The 13,557-nt window shown below is 31.6% G+C and overlaps 1 protein-coding gene across 1 annotated transcript in view; it reads right to left on the bottom strand.

The window, feature by feature from the left end:
* The window catches only part of LOC113364044 (patronin-like), a 64,288-nt gene that overhangs the window by 23,297 nt on the left and 27,434 nt on the right, over window positions 1-13,557 (bottom strand). The window contains exons 8-19 of the mRNA XM_026606504.1: window positions 12,055-12,234; window positions 10,011-10,112; window positions 9,835-9,912; window positions 8,025-8,234; window positions 7,784-7,959; window positions 5,649-5,748; window positions 5,454-5,588; window positions 5,202-5,383; window positions 3,435-3,500; window positions 3,157-3,254; window positions 2,773-2,893; window positions 2,582-2,684 (exon numbers count right to left, since the gene is read on the bottom strand). Coding sequence (XP_026462289.1) covers window positions 2,582-2,684; window positions 2,773-2,893; window positions 3,157-3,254; window positions 3,435-3,500; window positions 5,202-5,383; window positions 5,454-5,588; window positions 5,649-5,748; window positions 7,784-7,959; window positions 8,025-8,234; window positions 9,835-9,912; window positions 10,011-10,112; window positions 12,055-12,234 — 1,551 coding nt within the window. The remainder of the gene's footprint in view (window positions 1-2,581; window positions 2,685-2,772; window positions 2,894-3,156; window positions 3,255-3,434; window positions 3,501-5,201; window positions 5,384-5,453; window positions 5,589-5,648; window positions 5,749-7,783; window positions 7,960-8,024; window positions 8,235-9,834; window positions 9,913-10,010; window positions 10,113-12,054; window positions 12,235-13,557) is intronic.

The raw sequence follows: 13,557 nt of genomic DNA, 5'->3' as shown, positions 1-13,557 counted from the left end.
TGATAATTTTTTAAACTTTGATGAATTTTAAAAATTAAACTACTTGTCGTAGGGCCGTAAAATTTCAGTATGTTGCCAGGACCATGATATCTAATAACTACGGTTTGTCGGTTTTCAAAAACCGACTTTTTGATGAAAATTATGAAATTCGAAAACCGGTTTTTAGCGGAAAATTTAGGTTTTTACTGTATAAATGTAAATTGCCCTACGCAAACTTTAAAAAAAGAGTTTTAGCCCTAGAAGTCAAAATTGAAAAAACAAAATTTTTTGAATTATTATTTCACTCTTTAAAAACGATTCAGTTTAGTTCGGTTGCAAGTGAGAAAGTATTTTCTATTTCGAAAAATAAACGTCCTCAGCTTTTAGCAATCATATTTCATTAAACCAGAAAATAATTAAATATTTGAAGTTAATTGATTAAAATTGAATATAATAATCTTGGGATTTTGTTTAACTGTTTTTGGAACTAAAATTGACATTAACAAGTATGTATCAATATGTATGTATTTTTTTTTTGTTCTTTAATTAAAAGTTGAAAGTTTTTTCTATTAACAATGTATTATTTTTATTTATTCGAACTCTTTTCTTTTACTGTGATAAAAATACTTATATTCTTATACGTGAAAATGATGCTTGAATAACGAATAATCATTTTCAAAGTAATGTAAACCAAATCAACTATTATTTCTTTATTCTACTGATTAAACTAAAAATAAATATGTTTACTATTCATACATTAAATAAATTCAGCCAAAAACTGCTTTAAATCACACTAAATTTACCGATTTTTTTTTGTTATTACAGAATATTCGAGCAAAAATTGATTTTTATATAAAATTCGAAAACCGGCTAAAACCGGTTTTCTGGAAAAACTACAATTCGAACGCCGGGTTTTCTGAAATGTCGGCTTTTGCATAAACCCTACTATCAACATAATAAGATTCATCAGAATTTTGTTTTAACAGTTAATTACGAAAAAAACCTACTTAACACGACTTTCAAATAATATCTTTCGAAAAGTTTTTGAATTTTTAAAATCGGTTCAAAATTTTTGGCTAACTACAAAACTTAGCACTTTTTTGCTAATTACAAAAAAAACTGCTCAGCCTATCGTATCGAAAATCTAACCACGCGAGTGCCTATCAAGTTTCATTAAATGGTTTTAAAATTATTCAAATCGACTCAACCGTTTTTGAGAAAACGTCGATGAAAGTTTTAATTTTGACAAACGCCAAGAAAACGCAACCAATTTTTTCAAAATTTGGCGAATTTTCAAAGTTGGCGTAGGGCCGTAATACTTTAGTATGATCTAGCAGACCATGATATCAATCGCCAAAAAAAATCATAAAACTAGTGGGGTGGGTGGCATCGTGCCTTAAGGCAAATTGCTGGAACTTCCCGTACCGTAACGAAATGTTCGAGGAATATTGAATGTTTTCAAATAGATTATTATAAATATTGTAACATTGTCTAATATTTATAAGAATTATATAAACTGAATTGCAGAGTTGAAATTATTTGTTCAAAGTATATTAGAACTATAGTCAGAATTAAAAATAAAATCTGAATTATTTTCGATATACAAAAAATTAAAAAAAAAAAAAAAAAAAAAAAAAATGGTACAAAATTTTTTTTTTCCAAAATCAATTATTTTGTTAAGACAAGCAGAAAGTTCTTTGAATCAATTGAATCGGACGCTTAATTCTCTCAAAAACTGCCATTTTTTGTACATTTAGCTCTGTATCTCCGAAATGGCTGGGCCTGCCTTTGCGAAAAACTAATAACCCCTTCTCCCAATCATTACTAATTGAATGTTTTTTAGATCATTCAAATCGGATGCTCCGTTCTCTCAAAAACTCGATTTTTATTTTCTGCACTTTTTGCTCCTTATCTCCGTAACTGCTGGACCTGCCTTTGCCAAAAACTAATCAGCTCTTCTCCTTATCAATAGGAATCGAATGTTTTTTAAATTATTCAAATCGGTTAATCCGTACGCCCGAAAACGTGGGCGAAAATTTGTATCCATACATACATACACACACACACACACACACACATCCATTTTTTCTGAGGTATGCCAAAACGTTCAGAAACCTTCAAAACGTCGAGAAATGTAAAAATTTTCAATTCCGATTTTCGGCCCATTACAATAACTTACCCTACGGGAAGTTAAAAATCGTCAAAAAAAATTTTCAACAGTTAATTACAAGAACACGTCCCAGCGAATTTTTACCAAAAACTAATGAGGTCGATTCCAAAACAATATCTTTCGAGCGGTTTTTGAATTTTTAAAATCGATTCAGAATTGCGCGCTAAAATGTGGACGAAATTTTTTTCACTTTTATGCGATCTACAAAGAAATGGCTCAGCCGATCGTCGCGCAAAACTAACAAACGATGGTCCTCATCGAAATACATCGTACGCTTTTAAACTTTGCAGCCGTTTTTGAAAAAAAAACGTGAATTTACGGTAAAAAATCTGTTCACATACACACAAACACATACTTTTTCCAAATTCGGTCTCATTTGATTCAGAATGGCTTAATTGTTTAAATAATAAATTTCATTTACTATTATCTTACTTAAATTAGATTGGGATCCCCAAGTTCGCCTCTGGTGCGTTGTGACTGGTTCGTGCAGGAAAAATTGAGTTTGAGGCTGATTTTGTTCCATGGCATGTGAAGGCTGAAAGAAAGGAAAGGGATATATTTAAATTTCTGGTTCACTGGAAAATTAAAAATACAGTAAACATGTGTCAATTATTATGGTGTACCTGTTGCTGTTGTTGCTGCTGCTGCTGTTGTTGTTGCATATAACTTTGATTCCTAATTTGATCTTGTTGAGTTGCTAAGCGTTGGATATCGGATTGAATATCTTGCAAACTATAGTTCATTCTGAAAAAGAAAATCAAAATATGTAGAAAAATATAAGTTGATATAATCCAAATACAGTCTGGGAGTGTTGTAAATCGTCTAGGAGTGTTGTAAAATGTCTGAGAGTGTTGTAAAATGTCTGGGAGTTTTGTAAAATGTCTGAGAGTGTTGTACAAAGTCTGAGAGTGTTCTAGATCATCTAAGAATTTTGTAAAATATCAGAATGTTCTAAATCGACTAAGTGTTAGACTATTATATTAATTATAATTTTTTTTTTTTCTTACTGTGCGATTGAGTGTTGATACTGTTCCAAATCGATATTATCAGCACTGTCTGGTGTCCTTCGATTTTCAACAAAGTACTGTGGCTCTTCGCTTATATCCTACAAAAACAAAAATAATTCATTAACATTTACAAAAATACGACTTTAATAATATTTCAGTAAAAATACCAATCACCGAGTTCAATAAGAGATAATTTAAGGTGCAAATCGTGTATTGAAATACAATAATAATGTAAATATAGTGTTGGAAACTGATAAATAATTTTTGTTTTACTATACCTGTTCCTTGTTATGTCCCATTTCGATAGAGTCTGCCATTTCGGTAGTGTCTGTTGCACTTTTACTCTACAGAGAGAAAAATAGACCAAATGCCCCAAAGTTATAATAAGATACATACTTGTGTATTTACATTATATACATCTATATACATACAAATTTATATATATATATATATATATATATATTTATATAAGTTATATACGGTGCAAAAACAAAATGAAAATCCATGCATCGATAATTTGATAACTCAAAAATAACATACTAAAATTTTAAATCAATATCTTAAATAGTTTCTGAGTTACAGCGATTTGAAAGAGTATATATATAGGATATAGTATAACGATTATTTTGTGTTTAAACGCGTTTTTCTCGAAGCAGCATCTTTCGAATTTGCTGGAGTGATTACTCGGAGAAAAATGATCCGATCGTTATCAAATTTTTATTTGCATCTCCTCTATATAGTTCTCTATACGATGACCCTCCAGTTTTTAGATCTAATCAAAAATCAAATTTTGCCAGGCCAAAAACGACCAAAACTTTAGGAAAAATTTAACTTTTTTTTCAACATGCCACCATTTTGTCAATTTTTTATTTTTTTGTTCGCCCGAGGGTCATTGTACAGACAATATGTTTTAATTTAACGAGAGTTTTTTGTTTTTATGTTTTATCAACGGAGAAGGTTACAATTACTCCAGCAGTGAAGGATCTTTTTTTCTATAGCGCCGCCGGAGATCGCGTGTCATTTCAAAAATATTTAATATTTTATTTCTAAAATTTTACTGTGTATTCTCAAAACATGTATAAATATACCCTCAAAATTTTAAATAGATAGATTCACTAGTTTTTTTCATTTTTTAATTCCCATCAATGACCATGTTTAGGTTGTCACACTAGGTGTGCCCCTTAATAATTGATCCGATAAATAACAAATGTCCATGATAGTGTTATTTACAACTAATCGACATAATAGTTAATAAATACGCAAAGTATCTGCTACAATTAAATTTTTTTCTTTCGAATTTTGTACAATACATTTAAAATTACATTTTATAGACACTTACATAACAGAGGATTTTCTATATGTTCACTTGTTAACATCAATTATTAACAAATTACTATCCGTTTTTTCGTTGAAATTGAACGATTTTAAATAAAGTACTTGCTAAACAAACAAAAATCGATATTTTCAAAATATGCTATGATGAGCACTTAAAAATGTAATTTTAAATATACAGTAGAAAATTCGAATGAAAAAAAAATTAAAATTGTTGTAGTTATTTCGCGTGCCGCAGAGCGACACGGCTTGCCGAGAAATGACTGTGATACCGCCGTTTTTAATTTTTTTTACAATTGTATTTTATTAAAATACAATAAATGACTACCTTAAATATCATGATTTTATTACTTTTTCTTCCGCCCGAAAAAAAATGTTAAAATATACTTTTTTACTGCTACGGTGGTGTAACCTCTTAAACACCACACAGTTTATATTTAAGATCATTAAATCAAATTTCATAAAAATTTACTTGCAACATGTCAAGATGAAGTTAAAAAAAAAATCAAAAAAAAAATATCCAAACAGATGTATTCATATTTTTAGCAAATTTTAGACTTTCTGCATTTGCAGTACTTGAGTATAAAAATCTATTTGTCCGTCAATTTTCCATCAAATAAAACCACTAAAAATCTTCTTTTATACAAAATACAATATACAATTGATACCTAAACTTCTACCTAATCCTAATATCAACATCTCATCAATTTTACCTTAGAAACGTGTCTAAGAAAAGCCTTTTCACCAAGACGTCTCCGCCTAACAGAGACGGCCATCTCCATTTCCCTTTTTTCGCACTCGATCCTCCTCCTTTTTTCTTCCAATTTTAATCTAATATCATTTAAACGCACAGCAACTGCACCACCGTTGTTGGCATTCTGACCACCATTGGGATCTAAAAAAACACAAAAAATAGAAATAAAAATTAAAAAAAAAATTATCGGGAGATGTTTCCTTTAACTTACCATTGCTATCGTCGTCTTGAGTATTCATGTAACTTTGCTGCTGCCAAGTCGTAGTACGTTTCTCTCCATTCGAATTGGCTGGTTGACTAGTGTTCATGAAACTTGTTAAGTTGTTATCCGATTGATTTGAATAACCTGGATAAAGAATAATACATTATTAATTTAAAACTTGCTAGATAGCAGATTTATATTTACCTTTTCTATATTGTTCAGGATTTTTGATATCCCGGTATCCCAACGTCGTCGTTTCGCCATCAGGAACGTCCCTTTCTTGACTCATCGTTCTTTGGAAACGCTACAAAAAAATTAATAATTATAACATGCACAATTTTTGTTGTGATTTTTAACTTCCCGTAGGGTAGTTATAGTAATGAACCGAAAATCGAAAATGAAAATTTTTGCATTTCTCAAGATGTTTTGAAGGTTTCTGGACATTTTGGGATACCTTAGAAAAAACTAACCAGCACATCTCCCTATTGATAGGAATCGAATGTTTTTTAAACCATTCAAATCGGTTGATCCGTGCGCCCAAAAACGTGGACGAAAAAATGCGTACATACGACACACACACACACATCAATTTTCTCTGAGGTATGCAACAATCTCTGAGGCATAACTACCCCTACGGGAAGTTGAAAATCAGATATGAAATTGATGTTGTCCTGAATAGTTCTTTACTTTTCAACTGTCTCAATAATTTTAATAGGTTATTTTCAAATCGTGCGATATAGAATTATTGCTATCCTGAAGAGTTCTTTACTTTTTCAACTAAATAATTTTATACGATTATTTTCTGATACGTTTTTTACTTATTTTCTCAAGTGTTTGAATAATTTAAATCGATTTTTTGGAATCGATATGTGACATTTTTATAATTTTTTCTGGCGATCAGTTTTTAAGTCTAATATCCATTTATCCATCTTAGCTGTCGTTGATGAAATATTGTATTCGAACTTACATACATTCATGCACACATATTAGGTTGTCAAATATCTCCCTTCCGCTTTTTTGCTCTTGGTTTATAATACAAAAAGCGGAAGGGAGATATTTGACAACCTTATACATCAATTTTTTTCTAAAGTGTTCCGAAATGTTTAGAAATGTTTGAAACGCTCAAAAACTTAAAATTTCAGGAAATTAATAAAAGTCGGATTTGATATCCTAGTCACCAATTAACTAACACACACATTATTAAATATAATATTCATAATTAATTATTATTACATATTTATTAATTAACTTCCCGTAAGGTAGTTATAAAATGGGCCGAAAATCGAAAATGAAATTTTTTGCATTTATCGACGTTTTGAAGGTTTCTGAACATTTTATTGGCATACCTAAGAAAAAATGGATGTGTGTGTGTATATGCATGTATGGATACAATTTTTCGTTTTCGTTTTCGTGCGCACGGATTACCCGATTTGAATAATTCAATTCTTATTCGATTCCTATTGATAGGGAGATGTGCTGATTAGTTTTTGACAAAGGCAGTTCCGGCCGTTATGGAGATATGGAGCAAAGAGTGCAGAAAATAGAAATCGAGTTTTTGATCGAATGGAGTATCGGATTTGAATGATCTAAAAAACATTCAATTTGTAATGATTGGGAGAAGAGGTGATTAGTTTTTGGCAAAGACAGATCCTGCCGTTTCGAAGATACAGAGCTAAATGTGCAAAAAATGGCAGTTTTTGGGAGAACTAAGCGTCGAATTTGGATGATCAAAAAAACTCTGCTTTTATTGATAAAACAATTGCTTTTGAGGATAAAAAATTATTACATCTTTTTTTATTTACCATAAAATATTTTTGTAATTTTGAATTATTAATTCAAAAAAAAAAAATGACTCAGGCTAAGCACAGTCTAAGCGCTACTCTAGTACAAATGTTTACCCGAGTGCGTTTAGACTGTCTATGTACTGGAGCACTTTTCCAATTTTGCGAAAAAAAAAAACTATTGAAAAATGTGAAAATGCCGGCAAGCTAAGCACAGTATAAGTGAAAATGTCGCACAGAATTATTTGCAAATGCACAGTAGACTGTGACTATACGGGAGCACTTTATCAATTTTGTGCAAATTAGGCAACTATTTTTGCCATTTGAAATTGAATTTGAAATGAAATGACGATTGTTAATGTTCTGGAGATAAATTGATTTATGATTTGCATTTGATTTGCTCAGATATAACAAGATAGGAAAAATAATGAAAGTTACAGTATTTGTAATAATATATTTGAAAACGTTTAAAATTTCTCGAATATTTCATTACGGTACGGGAAGTTCCAGCAATTTGCCTTAAGGCACGATGCCATACACCACTAGTTATTATTTTACCTGGTGCAACATTGGTGGTGTCTGCGTTGGCGGTGGTACCATTTGCGTAATTTTCGGAGTGTGGTCTCTATCAGATACTGTAAAAGCACTTTGACCATCTCCAATTGTATCATTATCGTACAACCTTAAGGAACCTCTTGCGTCTTGGACTGTTGAACGCACTGCCAAATTGGGCTCTAAAACCAAAAAAAGCACATGCCTTACGATGTCAATTTAACGAGTATTTTGATTGATTATTTACCCGTGCGATTGAGTGACTGTCCAACCTCCTTCTCAATGTTCCTGCCAATAAAGTCTAAATGTTCCCGAGAGCCTCCAAAGTTTTCGACGGTGAGTTGTGACCTGTCGTCGGTTATTGAGTTGCGCCTAGACCTCGATTGGGGTTGCATCGGGCTGCCTGATTGGGATGTTGGGTTTGTGGAAGCCGTCGATGGTCTTCCTGCTGGAATGTCTGGAAATAATGATATAATGTTTTTTATGATGCATTGATCACGTGACCGATTTATAGATTTTTAGACCTCCCTTCCGCCCTTGGTGATTTTTTTTTAAATTAACTATCCCACGTTACAACTGGCGAAAATCGTGAGATTTTTGGATTGAAAAAAATCGATTTTTTAAAATTCAGGTCACGTGATATTTTACTAGGGTGTCCCTTTCACCACGTAATATTTTCTGATTTTTCGTCAATTTTTGTCAATCTTTTATCAGGAGCTGCTGATTAATCACGTGACCGATTTTTAAGCATTTTTTACTCCTCCCTTTCCCTTAGTGATATTTAAAATTACCCCCTCCTCTATCCAACATCACATTTTTGAATTTTATTAAAAGAAATGTTGGACTTTTTTAAATTCAAGTCACGTGATATTTTACTAGCACACCCTTTTCTTCACATAATATTTCCTGATTTTTTGTTAATTCCTTCTATTTTAATTACCATTCATGAATTCGTTATTAATGAACTCTTAGATATTTTTTGAGCTAAAGGGTTGGCTGCTAAGAAAGTGAGAATTTTTGTTGGAAAATCAAAGGCGATTTGATCCTGATACTAAATAATTTTATTATGTAATGTATTTTTCATTTTGATCAGTAGCCACTTATCACGTTTTAAGGGGCTACCCGTTAATCACTTGACCGACTTTTAAAGATTTTTGGACCCTCATCCCCCTTGATATTGTTTTTAATTAACCCCTCACCCAGCATCACGTGTGTTTTTAATATCTAGGAAAAATCATAAGATCTTTGGATTTTTTTGAGAATTTTTAGTTTTTTTAAAAAAATTCGGGTAAAACATGAATGAATGTGATCATTCTCGTCTTTCGCCACGTAATAATTCGTGATTTATTGTCAAACCCACCCATTTAAAGCTCACAATTAATGAACACCTTGGATATTTTTGAGCTAGGAAGTTGGTATTTTCGTTGAATAATCAAAGTCGTAACGTATTGCCCATTGTGATCAGTAACATTTTTCGTCTGTTAAAGGGCTGTCCATTAATCACGTGAACCCCCCCCCCGCTTGGTAATATTTTTTAAAATTAACCCCTCACCCAAATGACGTGTTTTTTATTACCTATAAAAAATAAATTAATTTTTGGATTTTTTAAAAAAAAAATTATAATTTTGTTTCAAGATTGGGTAAAACATAAATGCACGTGAATTTTTGCCAAACCCCTCCACTACTTTTAAGGCTCACCAGTAAAGAACAGCTCCTTGAATATTTATCGACCTAAAAAAGAGTTGGCTCAAAGTGAGGATTTGCTTTTTCAGAAAATCAAAGACAATTTTTTATGAGACTGCATATTATGTCATGTATTGTGTATCATTTTGATCAGTGCAATCCCATGGATTTTATTAGCAAAAAATTGAATGAGAATTGATAAAGAATTGAACTTTTTACCTTTTAAGGACTTTTGTAGAGATTAAAACAAAAAGTAAACATGTGGTGCAAGGACAGTACTATATGGTACACGTGAAAATACATTCCAACCAAGTTCTAATATGATATCATATCAAATTGGATAAAATTATCAGATTGTTTTAGTTTCTACCTACCTCTGTATCCCTCTGACATCAATTGAGCGCCTAAAGTGGGCACTGCACGACCTCTGTGCACCGGAAACATGGATTCACCTGCAAAAAAAAAAGATTGTAATTAAATTAATTCAAATAGTAAGATTGTAATTAAATTAATTCAGTAATTTATATTTATATACTTTTATTCTACTTACAGTCGTTGGTGGTGTTTGGTTCCGAGATGGTGCTTGCCGAAGGACTCGAGGAACGTACACTGACACTTCGCATAATGTGTGAAGATGATAAGGATCTCGATACTAAAACATGTGACAAAAATAAATTAAAAAAAATAATTTTTTTTTGAAATATGATAATAACACGAATAAGGTTACTAAGCACATCGATGGACTACTATAAACTATAAACATTATATATGAAATTGCGCTAACACAATTAAGATTTAATTGGCAATTGATTGGAACAGATACGAAATGATAAATAAATAAATAAATAATATTATATAAGTGAATTTTATACTATGATGTACGATTAATGAATTATTCAAGTGAGTATGGAAATAAAAATAATGGAAAAAATGAAGCGCCAAAAACATTAAAATTATTTAAATACTTTCACAAAATTCATTGATACGAACTACGAAAAGAATTTGACTGCTAAAAATGAATCGTACTAAAATATTGACAAAAATCTTTTGATGTATATTACTATTATCTTACTACTGGGTCAATTCTCGGATAAGCTGTGAATTAATTTAAATTAAATCATTAATAAATAAAAAGTATGATACTATACTATATACAATGTTGGAATAAATGCAATACACTAATATATAAGCTATAAGCTTTCAAGCTAATGGATAATTATAAGCGATTTAATAAATAAGTTAATTTGCTAAATTTACAGGAGGTTATTCATATATTAAATTGGTGTGCCTTAAGGCAAATGTGTAAATAATCACGTATAATTTATATTTTACAATTTTGTTCGAACAAACGGATTATCTAGCAAGAATATAAATTTCTTTGAAAAGTTAAAAATAATTGAACAATCAGAAGTTTATAATCTATTCTCAAGTCTTGACAATTAAAACCTTAACATGGATATTTTAAGGAAACACAGTATAAGACAAATAATAATAATATAGGTTTCTTGGTTTTGCTGATGAATTACTTTGCATCGATTTTGTCATATATGAAAGCATTATAAGAATTAGTTCAAAGTGGCATTTTGCTTTAAGGCAAGTTGCATGAACTTCCCGATAAATGCAATAATTGATTCAATCGACCGAAATTGAGATCTGGATATTTAGATGAAATTAGTTCAATTGTACTATTAAAATATCATGTACGTAGTTCTTGATATTATTCAAAGATTTAAATTAATGGTAACATTTTTTACACAACTAGAAGATTTTTCTAGACTTATTATTCCGCTAGTTAGTAATAAAAAAAGGCTTTTAAATTTGTGATATCACAAAAGCGACTCTTGACACAAATCTTGATCATATTTTTTCAAGAATTTTTAAAATTAAACGACTTTTCGTTGAACCGTAATATTTTAGTATGCTCTTTAGAACCATGATGTCTATCAACATAAAAAGTCACATCGAAATTTTTTTTTATCAGTTAATCACTTAGAAACGGCTCGGCCGAACTTTATACAATACTAATCATCACGATTTACAAATAATATCTTTCAAGGAGTTTTTAAAATTTTAAAATCGATTCAGAAATTTTGGCTAAAACGTGGATGAACAATCTTCATTCGGCTAGGCCGATCGGCGCACAAAACTGAGAAACGATAGTCCTCATGGAGATACATCGAATAGCTTCTAAATTTTTGAAATCGGTCCATACGTTTTGGAGAAAACGTCGCTTTACGGCAAAAAATCTGTTCACACACTCACACACTCACACACTCACACACTCACACACTCACACACACACATACACACACACACATACTTTTTCCAAATTTGATCTCATTCGATTCAGAATGGCTTGAAACGTCGAGAAAACATAAAATTAGCGAGTCGGATTTTTTTATGAAAACATAAACTTCTCCTTCGGGAAGTTAAAAAAAAATATCCGAACACCAAAACAGTTTTATATGAACAACCTCCACACAAGCGCAAAAAGCTCTCAACTACAACTACTTTTACTACATACTATTACTACTAATCATGCACCTATCTATCTACTACTACTAAAGCTTTAAAATTGTTACAATGCCCCGCACCTCCCGGGCTGGTGACAAATTGGGCACCGCCGGCACCACCGCCGGCACCTCCGCGCAAATCCGGTATCTGTGGTTCGTTCTGCATGCGGTGGGCGTGGCACAGGGGCAGACGCCTAGAGGCGACAACCACCGCCGTCGTCTGCTCCAGTTCGACGTAGGATGATGATTCCGAATCGTCGTCTACGGAGGACATTGTCAGATCGGAGGGAACAACGATAGAATCGATTGGGGGTAATAGATATAGGGTTGTGTTATGCAATGCAATGCAAATTTACTACTACTGTGGTGAATATAAATTTATGTACTTGGTATTTGACCTTTGCCTTATCCGCCACCATCCCCGAATTGCATATATATATATGTATATATATATATATATATATATATATATATATATGTATATATATATATATATATATATATATATATATATATATATATATGTACCAAAGCAATTTTACCAAAAATAATATACAAACATGTACAACAAATCGAGCAGATGATTTTAAGATTTGAATGCACCAAATACTACCCGACTACTTTCTGAATCCAAAAACTTTTATGCATGATATCCAAAATTGATTAAAAACTGATTGCATTTTGTTATAAACAAAAGTACACCCATACCTCGCTTTGCGTTTTTTTTACTGTTTACAGTTACTCACTGAACGCCATTGCGTTTCCAAAGTTGCATTGTTTTGAGTCCGAGTAAAATTAATGAAAAGTCTAATTTGTGGAATCCAGAGTTTAAAATTGGAATTTTCGGAATCCAAACCCTTGAAATTTGCGGAATGTAGATCATTGAAATTCGTATATCCGCAATATTAATATCCCTAAAATTCTAATCTCCGGAATATTCAGGTTTTTGCAAATCAGATCTCCGGAAAGTAGACCTTTGGAATTCGTATATCCGGAGAATCCAGATTCTTAAAACTCGAATCTACGCGAAATGTAGATCCTTGAAATTCTTATCTGCGGAATCCAGATCCTTGAAACTCAAATTTCTCGATTATAGTCGAGATCCTTGAAATTTAAATTTCTGAAGTCCACATATGCGGAATGCAAATCCTTAAAATTCTAATCTACGGAATCCAGATCCTTGAAATTCGATTTTCTGGAATCCAGAACCTTGGAATTCAAACCCTCGAAATTCGAACTTTCGGTATCCAGATTCTGGGAATTTAAATCTGAAGAACCTACATTCTTGAATTTCGAATTTCCGGAATCCACATCCTTGAGAAATTCAAATCTGCTAAATACAGATCCATGAAATTCGTATCTCAAGAATCCAAACCTTTGAAATTCAAATCTCCGGAATCTCAGGTTCTTAAAATTGGAATCTTCGAAACACATTTCCTTAAACTTCGTATCTCCAGAATCTTCAGATCTTGAAATTGGAATTTGTAGAAACCGAGATCCTTAATATTCAAACTTCTCGAATCCAGATCCTTGAAACAAAGCCCTTAAAATGTGAATCTGCGGAATCCAGATCCGTAAAATTCG

This window comes from Ctenocephalides felis, unplaced genomic scaffold (genome assembly GCF_003426905.1).
Source record: "Ctenocephalides felis isolate EL2017-DRISC unplaced genomic scaffold, ASM342690v1 CF-g0.4_SCAFFOLD_00845, whole genome shotgun sequence".
Classification (NCBI taxonomy): Eukaryota; Metazoa; Arthropoda; class Insecta; order Siphonaptera; family Pulicidae; genus Ctenocephalides; species Ctenocephalides felis.
The sequence above is the reverse complement of the archived record's forward strand: the minus strand, read 5'-3'. Positions and strand labels throughout refer to the sequence as shown.